Source organism: Pholcus phalangioides, unplaced genomic scaffold, assembly GCF_987345545.1.
Source record: "Pholcus phalangioides strain wild (caught in Gottingen) unplaced genomic scaffold, Ppha-v1.0 ptg000042l_1, whole genome shotgun sequence".
Classification (NCBI taxonomy): Eukaryota; Metazoa; Arthropoda; class Arachnida; order Araneae; family Pholcidae; genus Pholcus; species Pholcus phalangioides.
Genome location: NW_028301628.1, coordinates 11138352 through 11159876, shown reverse-complemented (window position 1 = coordinate 11159876; position 21525 = coordinate 11138352). Strand labels below are relative to the sequence as shown.

Here is a 21525-nt window from a genome sequence, read left to right as displayed (position 1 = left end):
GCTTATCGGATTTCGGATCTCGTATAAAAGTGTTGTTTCCGCTCCGACGATGGCTTTGTTTCAACTTAGGCGGGCGGGGATGACTCTCATTTTTATGCCTTTTTCCCATATATTCATATACACCTAAGTACAAGCTTGGAAAGTTCCCTGAGACGATCTAAGAAATTGCATTTCATAAATAACATACATAATTCATGAGATTGAAATTTTACAACGTACGAAACCGAAATCAAATAAAATTCAGATCACAGGGCTATACAACCTTTTCAGTCCGCGGGTCAGATATGCGGTAATTCTGCCGCTCACGGGCCAGAAACTTATGTATAGGGCCAGACGCCTGTGTATAGAGTTACCTTATGACCCGTATTTTACGAAACATTTCCGCAATTTCGGTCGTCCCAACATTTTCATAAAGTGTTCTGGTTTTTTTTTTTCACTTATTTTCATCGAGGCTTACTTGAAGTTTTTAGATCAATAATGGACATTATTTTCAGGACTCATAAATTTCCACCTTTGACAATTTCTTTTCTTTCTAATTAGCAACTTTACTTGGTTCTGATAATTTTTCTTCTTTTTTGCTGTGATTGACAACTTTCTTCTATCTTTGAAATTTTTTGGTGATGATGGGCAATGGCAGATAGCACTTTTCGGTGTTATTCGCAAACTTACTTGTCTTTGACAATTTTTATGGCCGGAATCGGCAACATTACTTGCCTTTGACAATTTTTATGGCCGGAATCGGCAACATTACTTGCCTTTGACGACTTGTTTGGTTGTAATTGGTAACCTCTTGCTTAGCCAATTGTTTTGGCTGCAATGGGCAACTTAACTCGCCTTTGAGAATTATTTTTTGTGGGATGTAATTGGTAGCCTCTTTCCTGAGAAACATTTCAGCCACTTGCTTAGACAATTTTTTGTCTACAATTAGTAACCACTTGCTTATACAATTTTTTGGCTACAATTAGTAACCACTTGCTTGGACAATTTTTTGGCTGTAATCGGCAATCTTACTTGCTTCATATCATTTTTTCTGCAATTGACACTATTACATGCATTTGACAACATTTTTGCGGTAATTGGCGATACCCCATGTGGATCCCAATAATCCCGTATTTTTTTGATGGAAATATGGTCACCATAGTTTTTTTTATCGTGATGTGGGTATTAATAATTTTCTACCGGAACACCTTTCGCAGGACGGAGGGAACTACTTGTCGGCCACATTCGGCCAGCGGGCCGGAGGTTGTGCACCTCTGATTTATTTTATATATTTTTTTTATTCTAAAATTACTGTAATTTTTCTAAGGGCATTTGCTGATGTTTAACCGTGTCGAAAACTTTATAAATATATTCATTCCATTAATTTCACAAAATGTAGCTGGAATAACAAAGGTCTTGGAGAAATTAAGGGAAAAAAACATAACCTAGGATTATATGAACGTGACTAGATTATAAAATACTGCTTCTATAAAATATTTATATATGCTTCTTAAAAATTATTTATATATTATTTATTATTAATTAATACTTCTTAAAAAATATTTATACCTGCTTCTATAAAATATTTAAACATTATATACATTCTATAAAGTATTATATCATAGTGTCCAAATCCGAAAAAAAAAACTGTTTTTCTGGAATAATCCTATTTTCTTCTTCTTCGATAATAAATAAATGAATAAAAATGCATTACATAAGCGTTGTTCTCTTCTTCATTGAATGTCTTCGATGATCAAAACTTTTGGTGAATGGGGATTTCATTATACGGAAACATGGCGTAAAGGGAGAGAAAAATAAAAAGCAGTATAAGATGAGGAATTGAAAACACGTATATATAAATAAAAGCGCTTCCGCTGAATTATTGATGAAAAGTTGTTCGTTTCCTTGACAGATCAGATAGAATTGGTGTCAAGTTCATTTATATGGATGGCTGTCTCACACGTCCTCTTTTTCTTCTTTTTTTTCATTACGTTCCTCCATTTCTTGGCTTATTTCTCACTTTAAAATATATTTCATGTTATACTTTCTTTTATTTCAAAAGTTTGATCTATCGTATCACATAGTATTTATATACAGCACTCTGTTATATATCGTCATATTTTTATATTATTATTTTCTCCGAGCAGTGCCTCCTCAAGTTGTGATAACCGATGAAGACGGCCAAACATTACACGATGTCATCGGGCCGTTCGATGAAGGTTCATCTGTGTCTTTATCGTGTGAAGCATCTGACGGTGAGTTGCGATGATCATCTCCATGATCCTTCTCAGGATTGTATTATTTGTTAATAATGGATCACGGAAATGTTTGAAATAATATTGAGTAGTACCTGCCTTTAATCGATGATATATTTCAGTTTTGTGAATAGAGATAACTTACTTATCGTTACCTGGCTTTGGTCAATTTTCATTGAGGCAATTTACTACAACTTTACTTCTGAAGAGGTGGCTGCATCGAAATTGATAATTACTGTGTATTTAATGCAATTTTTGTTGTTATTGTGCAATCTACCAGCTGAATTCTTGTCAGACGAAACTGACAATGAATGAATATTATCATGTGTAAAAATTATAAGTTGCGGTTTTTTTTTTTTTTTTTTTTTTTTTTTGTTAGCGCAGAATTGTACAAAAGCGACAATGGCTTTTACTTGAAGATAACTTATATGTTATCTTACTAAGATATATACTAATTGAAAAAAAAATAATTAAAGAGTTTTTGACAGAAATCTTCTGTCACAATAATAATTTATAGTTATTTATTCTTTCCAAAATTATCTTTTCGATTATTGTCACTAGTATATCTGTATATTCATTTTTTCTTGCTTCGTTCAACCATTTAAACATTTTTGAAATGAGAAGTTATACATTTGTTTATGAGGTAACTCCACCAAGTATATATTTCTCGGATAAATTTCGTTTTAATCACGTGCCTTAATAAACTTTTATTGTATTTATTGAAAGCCAACTTGCCAGACATGTAATTTCAATTATCTTCTTAACTTTTTTGTGTGTAGTGCTGCCATGTGCCGTCGATTTTTTTAACCATGAATGAAGTGTAATGATTAATTCATTGCACCGTTGTAGGCCTGTTGCTCTCTGTGGCAAAACTTTTTAACGATACTTTTACGACTTATTATCGGTACAACTGCAACATAAAAACATGGTAAGCCATTGGCGTCGGAGACGTCAGTGCTGTGGGGTGCTCGAGCACCCACGGTAATTCATAGTATTAGCCGCTGTTATGGCCGCTGTGGTGGTCGAGTGGTTATAGTGCCGGACTCGTGATGCGAGAATCCGGGTTCGAACCCCACAGTGGTGGTCGGCTGAAGTTGGTTTTCTGTGGTTCCCAACTTCAAGGCGCAAATGCGAGCCGATCTCCCCGTTAAAAAGTCTCGCCACAGAGAGCAACAGTCCTACAACGGTAAATCATTCAACCATAACACTTCACTCATAGTTAGTAAAACTGGGGGCAGATGACAGCACTACACATAACAAGCATTACACAGAAACAAACTTTACGTCAGGTTGCACTACACGTACACGCACATTCCCGCATGTACCGATTCGTTGCTGGGTTCCGCGTAGGGGGGGGTGCATGTGTGGTGTAGCAGTAGTAGGTAGGGGCTCGGGGATCCATGATGTTCTTAAGTCAGCCACCTCGTTGGGCAATTCGCCTGTTGTGGCGTTGTATTTGTATTTGTATGGGTCTGAACACCCAAATAAATTGATGCAGAAATCTGAATTTCCTATATGTAGCGATCAAGACCAGCACCCACAAGTTCCAAACGAATTCTATTCTCTGCGTGAAGGTGCTGTGGGGTGCTCGAGCACCCACGGGCGATTTGTAGTATGAGTCTGATCACCCAAATAAATTGATTCAGAAATCAAAATTTCCTATGTGAAGATCAAGACGAGCACCCACAAGTTCCAAATGATTCCGACAACCTGCGTAAAGCAAAAAGAAAAACAAAAAAAAAACGAATATATCCATATTGTTTGATGTTATTATTTTGAATGCTAATAACAGAAAGCATTAAAGCTCAGAAGATTATCGGTATAATCTATTTCTCTATCTATCCATAATTATGCCGCGGATAACTTGAGTTATTTAGAATCATAATTGGAGCCGCTTAAGTGGTCTAAAACTGTGCCACATGTCACTAAAGGGATCTCTAAAGGTGCCACGGATCGCCCAAGTGTTCTGAAACTGTGTTGTGGGTCACTTAAGTGATCTGAAAATGTGCCATGGGCTGCTTAAATGCTCTGGAATTGTGCCACGGGTCACTTAATCGATCCGTAAATGTGCCGCTTAGTTCACTTTTACAAAATTAGGTTTGAGGGGGGCAGGCCACATGAGATAGCCTCCAAGGCTTCATTTGGTCTACGGGCTAAGGGTTTACCATATATGAGGGTAAATTTCTTAAAAAGAAATTTTGAGTTCTAAGCCTTCAAATAGCATTGATTGATTAATTGATAAATTGATTATAATAACACAAAGGTATTTTCTTTGGAAATTAAATTTTTTTCAAAATATTTTTTGCGTTAAAAAAAAAAAAATTCGATCATCTGGGGGGAGGGAGCACGAGCCTCAATATAACCCCACCCACGCTTACGTCTCTGATCCCACCAATTTCTGTTAGGAGGTAGAGTGGAGTACTGGCGAAAATTAGCTGACAAGGGGAAGGGAAGGGGTCAGCGTTTTTCTGACGGGGGGGAGGAGGGTCAAAAATGGCTAAAAATCTGCTGACGTATTACTTGAACGGCTCCTTATAATCCTTTCATGATGTGCCTTAGTAAAAACGAACCTACCAGTACCACATTTTTCTCTACTTAACTTGAGTGTGCATAGTCAAATAAAATAAAATATATGTCCATAGTCATCAAATAAAATAAATAAAAGAATAAAAATTACACAGCTTCACTTCTCTTACTTTTGATTTCATCTCAACTGCTGTATTTTAACAAACTGTTTTTCAGTGAAATTCTAAAGTTATTTCTAAGCTAATTCATTTCAAAATGAATAAATTCCTGTTTCATAGGCGAACCTCTTCCATCGGTAACGTGGTGGAAAGGATCCGCCATAATTGACGACAGTTATAACGTAACACCTCAGGGAGTCGTTCGGAACGAAGTCTTCTTAACGGAGATCCAAAGGTCCGACTTCATGGTCGAAATCACTTGCAGAGCTTCAAACACGAACTTGACCAAACCACGCACCGGTATCATAATGCTTGATATGAATCGTAAGTTGTGTTGTTATCATGACGATTTCATTCCTTGATGATGTAAAAACTCTTACTATTTCGGGGGCAGTAAGTATAAATCTCTTCAACAACACTATATCGGACTCTGGAAAAACGTGGAATGTTGGTTGGGAAAAAGGCCTTTTTTTGGTGTGTGTGTGCGCGTGCGAAGGATCTTATCAATTTCTTTATTTATTATTACTTTTTGTCGATCAAATGTTAGATTGTATTAATAGATTTATTCTGTTTTGGCCCTAAAAGTTGATTTTTATAATGTGTCAAAATAACGTTCATTACGCGAAAGAATAAGCTTTGATCCAGCCGACAAACCGTTTCGTATATACAAGAAACCCCACGATATCACGTGACGTATCTGAATCACGTTTCTATCGAACTTCTTGAAGTACCAGGCAGTGTTACGTCAGTATTATCGATATGCCATTCGTTGTTCCCTATTATACCCTATTCTGGGTTTTCTTCAATGATTTCCTCCACGTGGAACGGCAAACCTGTTTTTTGCTATATGGTCGACAATTCCGCTCTCATATATATCTGTCCGGTATTGCCAACTTGATTATTTTCCAACTAGATCTGGACTTTTTTTTTCGGCCATTTAGTTGGGAAAAAACCCCATCTGGTTGCTAGTTGTTTTTCTAGTCATTTTAAAAGTGTTTCTATGATGTCATTGTTAAATTACGTGAAAATACGGGAATGTTTCGGGAAATGATGGACGTGACGTATGGTCATCCCAATAATGACCAAACAAACATAATTCCAGTTGTTTAAGGCCTGTTTCTAGTTTTTTCGGTGAAGAATCCAGTTGGAATTTTTTTTTACTGTTAGCCACACTGTAGCTTCCTTAGTTCTTGGTAAGGGGCCTAATTGGAGAAAGAGGTTCGGGTTCGCCATCCACCTTAGTTTTTCTACTCTAACTGATGCTTCGTAAATTGTTAAAACTTATCAGGATAGGGAACGGTGATTTATTCTAGGAATAGTACAGATATCGCAATTTTACCCAAAAATGGCTGGCACATACATCAGCCAAGTATTTCAAGAAGTTTCAAAGTGCGTCTACATTCGTTCTATGTGCTTTCATTAAATGTTTTGTTGAGATTACTCATCTAAGTGTACGACTGTCACGAAATATATCATCGTGAGCCAGGCAACTCCTACTAGACGGACGTCAAACTTGGGGCAACGTGTCGACAATCAGCATATCAAAGGGACTCGCGTCTCTTGGGTTTTGAATGGAGCAGGTTGTGTCTGGCTCTGCGGTCAGAACAGGGTTGTGCGTGGTGAGGGGGGAAAGATGATAAAAGAAAAAACGATTGTCTAAAGTGATAGTATTAACGTCACACTTTTGCTCAAAGATGGTCATAGGTTAGTCTGCAATTTCAAGAAGCTGTAGTTATAGGAAGAATTGCTTAAAATGTCAGATCACCTATCCGCCATCTTTGAGCAGAAGGGTTACGTGAGTGTTATCACTATAGCCAATCGCTCTTTCATATCGTGTTTTGTGTTTTTTAACGATTTTCGAGAAATCACTTGGAGTGGCAAACCTATTATTTCCTCGAAGATAGATGAGCAGCCAACTCTGCTTTTTTAAGCGCTTCAATTATTAGAGTGTCATACAACGTGAAGTGTATTTCCATAGCAATCGATATTAAAATTGAAATATGCAAAGTTTAAATACATGAAGCGATTGATATTGTGAGTGTATCATCACTTTGATACGCGATATCTCATTTTCACCTATATTTCAGTGAAACCTTTAGAAGTGAAAATCATGCAGAGGAGGAAACCTTTATCTGTAGGAAAAGTGTCGCAATTGAACTGTGAAGCCAGGGGTGCTCGACCAAAGGCACTGATTACCTGGTGGAAAGAAGGAAAAGAACTTGAAGGCACGACGGAAACGGTCTTGGAAGACGGCAACCTCACATTAAGCACACTTGCCTTCACTCCGAAAGCCGATGACAACGGGAGAGCAGTGACTTGTAGAGCGGTCCACCCGACGCTTCCTGGTCGACCGCTGGAAGACACCATCAGCCTTGACGTACACTGTGAGCAAAATTTCGATATATCAATTACTCATATGAATTACGAATGTATGCAACAATCAAATGATTTAAATCACACCGTAGCCCCTTAATTGCAAAACATGTTTGGATTACCCTCGCGTGTCTTCGGATACGGGGCTGACTTTACCACATGTGGGACCCGCTGCGATAACGATAGTAAGGGACTATAGGAACTAAATGAACTAGTAAATGTATAATAATGATGTTTTTGAGGCTTAAGTGGTATAATTTTGTCATCAAAAACCGGTTTCTGATCAGTTCAGTAGCGATGCGTATGTGCATCATGCTTTATAGAAAAGAACTAAAGGGTATATACGGGGTGGATGACAAGTCCTGGACATATTTTATAACTTAATAACAAATCAAGCAACTAACATAAAAAAGTGCGATTTACACTAATATATTTATCGTGGCCTAGGGAGAGAGAGAGATATTTTTCCTTTTTTTTTTTTTTTTTGCTAAATAAAATAAAATTCAACCTTCACCGAGAGGTGGCGCTGTAGAACGAAAAACCGAAAGAAATCGACATATTCTGTGCGTTTCAACACATCTGCACTTTTTTCACCCGTTTGTATGTTTAAACCGATCTCAATAAGCACTTTCATAATTTCAATACCATTTATTTATTACGCACTGTCTATATTTTTTCTCATGTGTTACATCGAGTTTTTCGTATTACACCGACATCTGCGATTAAAATTCAAACTTTATTATATTAAAAGAAACCTTTGGGTCATCATAAGTATTTTAATACGAACCGCACTTTTTTACGTCAATTTGTTGATTTGTTATTAATTTTCTAAATGTGTCCAGGACTAATCGTTAACGCTGTATATTTCCACTTCTGTTTCCCTACAAATTCAGAAACAGGTGTGGCCGCACCTGTCGGACTCCCCCTTAACATAGTTGTGCTTGGTTATGATTTCCACGTGGGTAAGTAAGGTCTTTTCGCTTGGCAATTTTTTTTTTTCTGAAAATTTGAACAAGACCTATTCACTTACTAACAAAAATCTTACCCTCGGGTCACGATTAGGGATAATTTAGGTGTGGTGTTCGAGTTGTCAGTGAATCGCATCGCGAGGACCTGAGTTTGAACCCCACCGTTGCCACAGTGGTAGTCGGCTGAAGTTGGTATACTGTGGTTCCCAACTTCGAGGCGGGAATGAGATCCAAACTCCCTACTGAAATGTCTCGCCACAGAGAGCAATAGGCCTCTCTACAACGATACAATTTTTTCAGCAATTACACTTCACTCATAGTTTGAGGAATTGACGGCAGATGGCAACATTACAAATAACGTTATACTATTCAATCATTACACTTCATGCATAGTTAGAAAAATTGATGGCAGAACTCAGCACTACACATAACAAATATTACACAGAAACAAACTTCACGGAAGGTTCACCACACTCACATTCCAACATGTACCAGTTCGTTAGAAGTTCCGCAGAGAAATATGGACGAGGTGCAGGGCTGGTTTAGTAGCATCACAAAGAAACAGACTTGCCGTTAGGTTCACAACACGTACATACACAACTTGTAGCATGGCCCAGATCTTCTTCGACCACCTGTTAAAATATCTTCTTCAGACAGAGTGGCGGGCCATGATGTGGTCAAGAGCAGGAGAAGAAGTCGGGTTAATTCCAGCTCTGCCCTGGGTCATCGTCCCCCCTCTCTACTCCTTCTCCTAATTCTTTTGAAGTCGGTCATTGTATGTATCAGGATCGTAGAATTTACTAAACTAGTAAAAAGAAAAATCTAGAAAGAAATATGACTGTTGAGGCAAATTTTGAAAATTTCAAGATATTTCCAAGAACGCTCTAAAACCACTCAAATACCTAGAAAACGTCCCACGTTCAAATAAGAAGGCATAAAATTTGCAATATATTCCTGTTGTTGAAAAAAAACGAACAAAAAATCTTTGAATTCGCGTATAAAGAAATCTACGGATATAGTATTTACCAAGTTTGAGTAAGTCTCGCGAAAGCAAATACGAAATGAAAAACTCGGAAATGTCACCGAGACGTACATTCGAATGTATAAGAATTTTTTACAAAATAAAAATAAGTAAGAACCCTTACTCAAACATTTGTAACAATGGCGCTACCCAACCGGATACGAGAAATAAAGTTTTCACTCTGTGAGCTCCCGCAACATAAAATGGAGTATGAGCATTCTGGTTTTCCTGTCGTGCGATCATTCATTCTTTATGATATTTGGACAACGAGAAAGCCACCTCCGGCTGAATCATATGTCTTGTTCCCATATGTGTCTGTGTGTGTGAGTGAGTGACTCTCCAGAATTCCCTGCTGGAAGAGATGGATCCAGAGATATGCATCTCTCTCTCTTTCTCCTCTCAAGAGAAATGGATGTTCGGATGGAAGAATGGCCATGTGTGCGTGTGTTTGTATAACAACAAGTAGGCACAAATGTGAATCGAAACTCGAAAAGCATTATACGATATGCCTGTAGTGCGCGTGCATTAATTTTCCATTTATGAATGAATTGAAGATCAGCTCACTAAACAACATGTTATATTCATAAGGAGTTCGATTCGTGCAGCGAATATCCAAGTAGTTCGGATCCCCCAAATAATGCATTATTTTACTTTTTGTCCAGATTTGTACATATATAATGCCTCCTAAAAAAATGTAAAGCCAAAAAATATTATATATATATATATTTATTCATTTTTTATTATTTTAGTAATACCATACTACAAAAATCATCCACATTAATATAAGATTATCGTATTTCTTGGCCCATCAACCATGGTGCATGTAAAGTAATAATTGGAGCCAGGACCGGAACTAGGGGGGTGCAGGCGGGTCTGGTGCCCCAGGCGCCGGACTATAGGGGCACAAAATTCACTCTTTAACCTCGCCTTCAACATTATGGGCGTATCAAAATGCGTGCTTGTCCCGGCTGACCAAGCATCTAGTTGCGGCCCTGATTGGAGCCCGGAAGTTCAGGCAAAATGCCACAATCGATTTTTTTTGGCAATTTTTGAACTTTTTCTGTAAAACAGTTTTTTTTTTTAACTTTTCCTGACATATTGTTTTAATTTTATTTGCGAATTTCAGGGACCCACATCCTGCAGAACTTCTATATTTTGAACACTGACACGTTCAAAGTAATTGCTATTTTCGAAATCCCCAACTCGTAACATGAATTATTGTAAGAAAGCCGCCCCCCTCATTAAACACCATTTAAACACGAATAGTTGCAAATGTCTGAGAGATATAAGACTTGGTGCTAAAAGGGTTTAACTTTTCCTTAGTCGGATGGTGCTAAACACGAATATTTGTTGTTTCAGACGAACGCAGTTCATGTATTAAAAAAGGTGAAAAATATTCAAAAAATAATTTTTCAATGCTTCACATATATCTCGCTCTAGACTACATATATGTAAATAGAATTTAGAGTAACAAAGGAAAAAATATATATTTTTTAAAATGGTGAAACAAGGTAGCTGTGTTTCAGCTTTAAAGGACGACAATGAATAGTCCACGTAATACAACAAATGAACGAGAATAATTCGTAACTCGAAGGAGCCCAGCGATTATTTTTTTCTACGTATTCAGCATCTGATAACAGTAACCTGGAATTGACCTAATCCTTAGGGACCAAAAACACTATTTTTGACATCAAATCAATTAATAACAACTGCAGTATTATGCAGGTTAAACTGAGTGAAACAGTGGATGGAATAAGTGAAACCAGTTTTCAGATCCGTCCAATTATTTAACTACGTCCACCAGTCCGGTAAAAAAGTTAAAGTACACTACTCTATAGGACGATCATCGTTAAAAAAAAATTTTGAAAAATTATATTCCTGTACAGCGTATCAACAATTTTCTTAGGTAATTATTTAAACCCTAACTGAATGTCAAGGTCATTCAGCTGAATACTTGACTAATTTGTGCCTTGAATACTGAATTTTCGTAATAATAATACGTAGGATTCGAGATACGGATGCAGATGTGCAGACAGGTATAAATATGTACGCATTACGGGTACAGAATCTCATCTTGTCCATTAGCTTTAAAAGCTCTTGTACCCGTTAAGAGGTAATTTTCCAGCCGACTCACTTTCTCCAAAACTTATTAAGCAGGCGGAGCTTTTCGTAACACGACGGACGGACGACGGTCACACGCACGCTTTAAAGTTTTCTAAGTACTTTTTAGCAATCCCTCGTATCATGGTAAATCCCATCAACAATGCTAAAAACCCTACCGGTATCTCAAAAAGAAAAAAAAAATTATCATCGCTTTAAGTGAGCGGCACTTACTCACTCGTGTGAATGTACTTAAAAGATTCTGCGAGGCTGAATCGTATACGGAGCCGTCTCTCTTTATGCTCACCGTAATAGATGTAAGGCTGGATAAAGTAATTTTCTCCACCCGCGAAATAAAAGGCTTTTAGGGACGCTGCTTATTTTGTATTCAATTTGTCCCTGATAAAAAATCTCTGTCCATTAGCCAATGTTCCATCATCTATTGTGATGGCTCCAGCGATAATGTCGTCAATTTCTTCGAGTTGATGCTGAAATTGAGCTACTCCAGAATTCCTTCGCTCGTTGCGCACAGGAAAGAAAAAATGCTTCTTAGCGTGAATTTCATTTCTTAATGCAGGTTGAAATTGATACGAAATGCGAAGCAGGTGCGATAGCAGTAGACCCAAGAAGACGGTTGTACCTATCTTTTGTTCAGTACACTTTCGGTGGTTGACTAATTTGATATTGCCCTTTTCTCATCTAAACCTAACAATAAGTACCTAAAAAAATTGTTTACACTAGATGTGTACAACCTTTTCAGTCTACGGACCATGTATGCAGTATTTATGCTGCTCTTAGGTCAGAAACTTGTACATATAGGGGAGGTCAAAAGACTCGTATATATTTAATGGGATATTCCCGTAACTTCGGCCGCTCAAAGGTTTTGTAAAAAAAAATGTCGTGTTTTCTCCCCGTATTTTCAACTAGGCTTGCTTGAATTTTCATTCATTACTAAAATCAAGAAATAATATTATTTTCATGACATGTATTATACGACGCTGATGACTTTATCATAATTAATTATAGTCATATTGATAAATTTATTTCACTTTTTTTTTGTAATTCATATTTGATATTTTTCTTCTTTTTTTTCAAATTCAATTTATTTCCAAAGTTAACACATGAAACAGTCAAATCTGAACGTTCGTCGTCTAGAGGCCTGAGCCTGTACAGAGCAACTAATTAAAAGTAAATAAATAATACAAATGTTATAATAAAAAATAAATAAAGTTAAATAATAAAATGATTTTGGATACAGTTTTGTGACAATTATATTGGAATCCACGTTCACATAACAGTAGCATTTAATACAATAAAAACTGATATGTGAGGCAACTACAGGTATATTGATAATAATATAATTCACTTCTATAATTGAATATATACATCAATATCGTCTATTGTTGTTGATTTAATGAATTGAGTTATTTACAAACATGTTTTTTGATTTGTCAAACAGATATATTTTTTGTGTGAGTTACGATACATTCATATGAAATTTAACTTTCAATATCTCTCTATTTCCTGACATTGGTGATTTTTCAGCAATTTAGCGATTTTTTGCAACTTTTTGAACATTTGACAATTTATTTGCTATAATTGGCATTTTTACGCTCCTTTGAAATTTTATTTTTGCTGCAATTGGCAAATTTACTCAGGACCGAGACTTAAACCTATACCCTAGAGCAGCGGTTCTCAACCATTTCGGACTCTTTTCAGTGTACAATTTCTATGGCGGAGCCCTCTTCAATTCGAGGAACCCTTTTTAGTATATTATTTATATGACGGTACCCTTTAGGCCTCTTTTTTTTTTGTTTGTTTATCAAATTTATTGATTTATTTCATTATTCTCGTGTGGCCGCGGAGCCTCTGGGAAGTGCACACGGAGCACCGGTTTAGAACCGCTGCACTAGAGTGACCTATTTTTGGCTCCCCGTGACAGCGTTTGTTTAGTCAAAGTTTTTTTCTCCCTTTCAAATCAGATTCGGTGATTTTCCTAGAGTGGAATATCATGCGGCCGCATGAACATCACAAAGGCTCAAGAGCCGTCCTGACCTTGTGTACGCGCGGCACGGTATAATTCACTAAACCCCCTTGTAAAGTGTCGTATCTTTGTTTAATGAAGTAGGGTTTCTTCCGATTTTTTACAGGTTCTATGTAAAGGGTATAAGAGAAATGTTTGTTAAGAAATCAGCTTCATACACACACACAGAATATATGCGCTTCTCAAGACTATAATAAGAGAATTTTAAAGAGACTAGATGTCTTGTCAATCCCACTGAGAAGATTAAAAGTGTGTTCCATGACATTCAGTGCCGAGGCTAATGTGAACAACGTACATTTACAAGTCCATCACGATGCCCAGGATTCTACCGGATTCTAAAAGTGAACTTTTCTAACACTATACTTCCACGGGAATGATGTCTGCGTTTCTTTAAAAGGATCTTGTGGACCCTCTAAATTACCTGTTGTTTTCCCTTTACTTTATTTCGACCCGTGCACCCCCTAAAAATATCCCAAAGTCACAAGAGGAAGTTATCGAGAGTCACTAGTGTAAAGAATGAGTTCATTTACTCTGAGGCAGGGTGGGAATGTAACTAAACTGCAGTATGATGATAAACGACACAACCCGTATCTGTCGCATGGTACAGGGTGTGTAAAATTGAAATTCACTTGGCCTGGAACTATCTACAGTCGTAAGTATTCATTAGAAAATTATGAAATTCTAGGAACGTCTTAATGAAAATGAGAAAAGAGTTTTAGATGCCTCTATGAAGCCCGAAAATCTCCGAATAGATTTCGATACCAAACCAGCCTGTTTATGAAATAGTTTCACCAACAAATCCAGTTCTTGTAAACTCAACGTGAGACTCCTAAGTGAAGAAATTAGAATGGGAATGATTCTCTTGAGGTTAGATACCCTGACATGCAGCTTAAGTAGTTTAGTCTCATTTTTTGCCAGAAATTAGGCCGTACACTGCAATTTTCATAGAAAACACTCTCCAACTGTGAATGTTCAGCACATCACGTGCTGACAAATGTCTGTTATAGGAAAAGGGAAGTTGTGTCTCTAGTGTATTAGATAGTGCTAGCACGCTTGCCCTGTTTACAAGTGTAACCAAGTCCGATTCCAGGCGGTAACACGTAACTTGCCTTTCTAAAGTTTGTTTCGTCATAATAGTCAAAAGTCCCTTTCCTAGATATATATATATATTTTTTTTTTTTTTTTTTTTTTCATTCAAATTTTCTCTCATCCCTTCATTAAATAATCTGTTTCCTAGCTTTCTTATTGCATCTTTACAGCAGTGAAAGTGAACTTTATTAATGTGCACGCTGTATTTCTACAACAGTGGTGCCTCTATTACACAAACATCTCTCGCATCTAGATCGAACTTTCTTTTAACAAAAAAAAGGCGATGTCCTCCATTGCCTATTCTTCGTTTCTACTGTAAACATTTCTGGATAAATATACTATATCTGGATAAAAATGTATATAAGAAAGAGGAGAAAAAAAAGAAAGCAAATGGTTTTAGATGTAACTGGAATGGCTCTAGAGAAAGAGTTTCTCATCGCGGTGGCGTGAAGCAGGAAGCAAAAAATATTATCTGTGCGTTTCCTCTCGATCTTCAAAAAACGAAACTCGAATGCAAAAAGAGAAATAAGGAAACGCAGTTGCAGAAATTCACAGAAACGAAGCAGAAAAAAAGTACAAAAATTTTCTATATTTATGTACAAATATATATGTATGTATACACGAGGAATGAAAGCAAGACGAGTACCGGGGATGGCATCCGGAAGTTCATGTCTTACGTTACCCTCTCTTGCTTATAGAAAAAAAAAAGATGGTGGAAGTGCTGGTTCTTCAAGAAATGATAGAGAAATGTACTTTCACTAGAGAGAGAATTTCTTTTCTCTTGCTCTTTTGTCTGGTTTCTTTCTTTCAAAAGCAAAGGAATTCAAGTTGTTCGAGAGGGCACTTCAAGTATATATCGCAGTTTGCGAAGATGCGTAGAGTTCTTCTTTTTCGCCACTTACACTTCCGACTTATTTCGTACCATTTTCTCTTCTTTTCGTTCTTTACGCACCCTAGAGCTGCTCTAATAAGAACGTCATAAGATGTATCCGCATAGAGTAACGTTAGGTGATATAGACAGTAAGCAGGTGTGTTATAAGGTGCTGTTATCTTTCTCGTGAAGTTCCGGGAAAGTCCGTTTGGCACGGGTGTTGGAAAAAGTTTTTCTTTAGCCAGCTGATGCTGAGTGTAAAGATGAATCTACTAACATTTACGTTTTTCCATTTTTTTTTTTACTGTTTTTTTTTTTTTCTCTAAAAGAAAGGTCTTTTAGGTCACTGGAAGTAATAAGATTAAAATCCCTCATTAATACTGAAATTGCGATCCAATTTAAGTACCTGTACTGTGAGCGGTTTTCAGTGATTTGTTGGCCAGAAATTTATTTCCATCATTTTTGTACAGTGAAATCTCTCTGAGAAAACTATCATCATAAAGAACTCTTTTCGAAGAGGTTGCCAATTAATAACTAATAGAGTAGAGCCTCTCAAGATAACGGACTCCCATGCGACCGATATTTTTGTCTACAAACAGGGAGTGTCCGCTACGACTTATCTCTCACCATTTTTTTTTTCGTACATTGCGAAACCTAGAGCTCCCTAGTAAGAACGTGATAAGATGAATCCGCATACAGCAATGTTAGGCGACAGTAAACAGGTGCGGTGCAAAACGCTGTTGTAGTTCTTGTGGAGTTCCGAAAATCTTTCCCTTTTTTCCGCAGGGATGTTGGAAAAAGGTGTTTTTTTCCAACTAGCTCATGTTGAGTATAAAGACTTGAATCCACTAACTTTTACGTTTGACATTTTTCTTGCTTCACCCCCCCCCCCCTCCTAAAAGAAAAGTCTTTAAGTTCATTGAAAGAAAAATGTCAAAAATCCCTCACTAATACCGTGCAGTTAAAAACTTGTTATTCCAAAATCTGTCATTATACATCGCAATCCTGTTATTTTGCGCAATTTCCAATGAGTGTTAGCTGGAAATTCATTTTAGTCATTTGTATACAGTGAAATATCTCTAAGAGATGACCGCCATCATTCTCTAGAAAATCATCCATCTGGAGGGATGACGGATGCGTAATTAATTGATACAGAGCAACATCTCGATATCAGACACAAATGGATAGAAATTTTCGTCCACTAAATGGGAGTGTCATTATCATAAATGAAAACAATTTAAACCCTATTTCATTTCATAACATTTATTTTGCCATACTTAACGGACCCTAGAGCTGCTCTAATAAGAACGTCGTAAAACGTATCCGCATGGTGTGTTACAAGGTGCTGTTATCCTTCTCGTGAAGTTCCGGGAAAGTCCGATTGGCACGAGTGTTGGAAAAAGTTTTTCTTTAGCCAGCTGGATGCTGCGTATAAAAACTTGAATCCACTGACTTTTAATGTTTTTTTCCCTCATTTTTTTTTCTTCTCTCCCTTACTTCATTTCCTCTAAGGCAGTGGTGCGCAAACTTTTTTAGCAATACCCCTCTTTCGACCAAAAAAATTATCGGCAACCCTTACATAGACATTCCGATTTTTTGCCGGTAAATGTGCTGTGTGCTGTCCCGAAAGCACTTTTCGGAACGCCTGTTTCGATTTTAATAAGGCGACATTGACATTCTATTTTTTTTAATATCATATAAATATTTACTTTGTTTTTTGACGTACTTGAGTGTCACCTATGCAAGATGAAAATGTAGCGAAGTGGGTGTTTCTTGAGGAATGATTCTTCTCAATACAGGGTAATTGAGAAAGAATCATTCTATTTCAAAATGATTCTTCTCTTGAAATCGACCATTAACAAAAATTATTCATAAAACGTAGACATTTTCCACGTATATTCACATATTACTTATCATTTAAGACATATGCAATTTTGAAATCGGTTGATTCTCCCTAAGTCACCCTGTAAAATTACTAACTTGATATCGTCCGCCGCATGCCAGAAGCACGAATGTACAGATTTTCCTTCTTTTCTTTTATCAGCTGCTTGGACACTTTGTTTTGTCGTAAAAATGTTTATTCAGTAAAAATCTACAGGTTATATCGAAGCTAAAAACTGTCTTCTGCAGAATTTTATACAAATCATGTTTTATTCAAATATTTAAAAGAAAAGCATATCAGTCTTTTTTTTCACACGTAAAACATGCAATTCAATTGGTAGAGTTACCGAAAGAAGGAACAATTTGTGTTTTATTTTTCCCTTTTAAAACGATTTTAGGTAGATTTCATTGTCGTAAAAAGATCGTTAAAAAAAACTTTCGCGAGTAAAAATACACTGAAAAGAGCGGAACTTGTTTTAATCCACTAAAATGAGCCCTTGGAGATTTTCGTTCAAAGAAGGGGTCGCACTCATGTTGGAGATGCTCCAAATAAGTCATTTATATTACTGTTTCTAATGGCGGCCTGTTGGTTTTTTTCTGTATTCATTAAAGTTCTGGGATTAAGTCTTTCGAATCCGTATTGACTTTTTCGCTTGGAATTGTATTTCGGAAATTGCTGGGTTTTTTTAAGTGAATGGAAGAAAACTTCTGGTGTGGGACAGTTTAAATTTCGATAACAGATATTTTTGCTTCTGTCGTAATTTTGTTCTATTTTTAGACAGGTTTTTAACAACTTTTTTTGTCCCATAATCATTGTGAAATAATTGGAAATCACTGAAATTTTAGAAATCGTGGTGTAGCAGTAGTAGGTAGGGCCTCCAAAAAATGGTTCGGGGATCCATGATGTTCTTAAGTCAGCCACCTCGTTGGGCAATTTGCCTGTTGTGGCGTTGTATTTGTATTAATGCAATTACAACACTGATTAATGCAATTACACAGACAAAAGTGATTGTTCACAATTACAAAAGTGATTGTTCACAATTACAAAAGTGATTGTTCACAATTACAAAAGTGATTGTTCACAATTACAAAAGTGATTGTTCACAATTACAAAAGTGATTGTTCACAATTACACTGATTACTACAATTACAATACTGATTACTGCAATTATAACACTGATTAATGCAATTAAAACACTCATTCTTGCACAATTACACTGATTTTGTTCTCAAAGGTATTTCAGTGATTTTAGGATGATTTTGGGGCGCTGATTTCGAATCTGACATTGGTTTTGTCAGATTGGCTCTAGTTTTTAAGATAAATGGAAAATTAATTTTCTCAGTGGCAATACCATAAGCGGCATGCAAATCACATTGAAACTGTGCGTTATAAGAAAATGCCGTAACTCATTGGCCAAGATATTTCAGTAGTTTTAGGGTGATTTTGGGGTGTTAATCCCGATTCTGGCATTGGTTCTGTCAGATTAGCTCTAGTTTTTGAGATGATGCTTACTCTCAACAATGTGATTTGTATGCTGATTATGTATTTACCTTTGAGAAACTGTATTTCCACTTTATCTCAAAAAGTAGAGCTAATCTGACAAAATCAAGGTCTTAATGTCATATTCGAAATCAGCAGCCACAATATACCCTAAAAATATTAAAATTTTAAGAATTAAAAAAATAACATGATTTTGTTGTTTTCACTATCATACAATCAATAATTTACACAATGGGAAATAATTGGAAGACTATGTTCGGAAGTTTACATGTGGATATGCGTTTTAGACTTCCATAAAGACTTCCTACGCGACTCAAACGATCTGGTATTTAAACCTAAAAAAAAGTTATTTTCATGGGTTTGTGTGATTTGTCACCTATTCACGTGAATTCAGTATCTACATTTATCCTAACATGATCTACTTGTAGACACCGTAAACATCTACAGTAGCGGTTTTCAACCTTTTTTGACTCGTGGACCCATTTCTGGTCTATAATTTCCATGGCGCTGCCCCGTAGGCCTATTTTTTACTTATTCATCAAAGTTAATGATTTTTATTTATATTATTTAAAATAGTTCTAATTATTTTTTTTCAAACTTTTACTGTTTTTTATTTTTATCGAGCGGCCGCGGAGCCCCTCGGTAGTGCACACGGTGCGGAGCACAGGTTGAGAACCACTGATCTACAGCATAGATATCCAACCGGTGTTTCACAAGAGCCCTAGGACCGGTGGAAAGATTTCCCGGTATTTTACGGTATCGAAAGCTGGACAATTTTCAGTGGTGTTGCAATGAAATTATCTTCGTTGCAGAAATATATATAGCCATGTATTTTTTTTTTCATTTGCGTAGAACAGTATTGTAACAGTTACGGGTTCCGCCTGAACAAAAACGTTAAAAACGTTCACAAAGGCGAATCCAAATCATAAAGAGTACAGGGTTGCAAATGTCATCTTCAAATGCCTAAGTACAGGAGCTCACACACTACTCTGGCGAGATATGGTTCCACATAAGAGTAGTGTGGTGTTGGCACTATAATATATGAGAAATTAGAGAGGAACACATACCACAACGAAATGATTTTTGTCAAACACAAGCTATTTTTAATTTGGAGCATTAATGGACAACTAAATGTATGTAATGACGCAATAATGAGTAGTAACATACTCTTAAGGATGTGGTTATACTGAGTCGCGTACTTTCCGCCAAACCCCTGGCGATCTTCCTATCCATTCCATTTTAATGGGGGGTCATTCATCAATTCTATAATGCAAAAGTTCAAAAAATAATTAGTGTGTGATTAGCAAACACTGATCTTATGGGGTTCCCTTCCTGGTGTAGTCCTACAGTGACTAGCCACTTTAGTGGTCCGATAGTTAGTGGAATACCACTCTTGCAACTGAAACAGAAGCCAGTTCCTCCATATGCTTCTGACATATAACCCACTTTCATGTTTGCGTGAATTTAGTCATCAAGCTATGTGGAAGGGAGTAGAGATCATGAATACTTTCAAGACATCATCCTAAAAATATTCATGACCGTGTCTAGAAGCCGAAAGATGCGATATACCGTATGCATGAAGAATACCGCATGCAAAATATTTCCTTTTTTGTGCATCTTACCTCGTATACGAGTTTCTACATGCATTTCTGAATATTTCAGTTTGTGCATTCACCGTATATTTCTTGAGAGATAAAGGTTGGAACTGAGACTCATTTCCTTAACTTTAATGTTCATACTTGCTGCTAGTTTGGTAAAGTAGTCGATTTCTGGTGAAAGGTAAAAATTTACATTAGCCATTTACTCATTGGATAGATTATTAACCCTGTCTCCCTCCAATATACATGTTTTTGCTGACACATCTATTTTCGCGATCTTCCTTAACGCAGCTTCCTTAATGCAGTGCAGTTTCCTGCCCGAATCCAGGAAAATTTGTTCGATCATGACTACAATCATAGAATCTAGCAGAGATTTGCTTTCATCCAGAAAATTTGATTCGATCATTACCACGATCATAGAATCTATGAGCGATCTTCACTTCCAGAAAACGCACTTCGATCATTACTGAGATCATAGAATCTGGCAGCGATCTTCACAGAAATGACACATTTTAGAAATCACTACTCCGGTAACTTGGATTTTTTCCGATTTTCAGCGAGGGTAGCGGCGTCGGAGCCGGGGTCGCTGATGCTCGAGCATCCACTGTAATTTGTGGAATGGGTCCGAATACCTGTGGGTGTTCGGAAAACTTTCAGATCACCTGAGCAAGGACGCAAAATAAATAAGAGAGAGAGAGAGAGTTTCAGTGAGATAACACCAGCTTCACACAAAATATCTGGGCTTATCATTTCTAAAAGAAGAGGCTTTTAAGAAAGCGAAATATCTCGTCAATGCCGGTGAGAGGGTCAATAAGTAATATTTTACCAAAGTTATTGAATATTTTTTTCTATTCTGTTGCGCTGTCTTTTCAGTTATGAGCAAAATATTAGTGATATTTCTTATCGGTTCGTCGTCGTTGTGTATCGCTCTTTGCCCTCCTTTTTGTTGCCTATACATTTATGGACGATCTGGGATAATGGCAAAACTGAAACATCTTCCGGAACACTGACCTCCGAAGAGAAAGAGAGAAAAAAATGGAGTTTTCTCTTTGTTGCCTGTTGTTTATGCGCATAAATTTACGGCAGGAAGGGGAATTACTTTGGAAATCTCCTCGGGATAAGAAAAATAGCGATCGGTTCACGAACAACGAGAAGCAAAAA

General features: G+C 36.8%; 1 protein-coding gene across 2 annotated transcripts in view; it reads left to right on the top strand.

The window, feature by feature from the left end:
- The window catches only part of LOC149064476 (protein turtle-like), a 283557-nt gene that overhangs the window by 184102 nt on the left and 77930 nt on the right, over positions 1-21525 (top strand). For both annotated transcript variants that reach the window (XM_089255170.1, XM_089255171.1), the window contains exons 4-6: positions 2127-2234; positions 5039-5242; positions 7006-7302. In XM_089255170.1, the coding sequence (XP_089111296.1) occupies positions 2127-2234; positions 5039-5242; positions 7006-7302 (609 nt within the window). The remainder of the gene's footprint in view (positions 1-2126; positions 2235-5038; positions 5243-7005; positions 7303-21525) is intronic.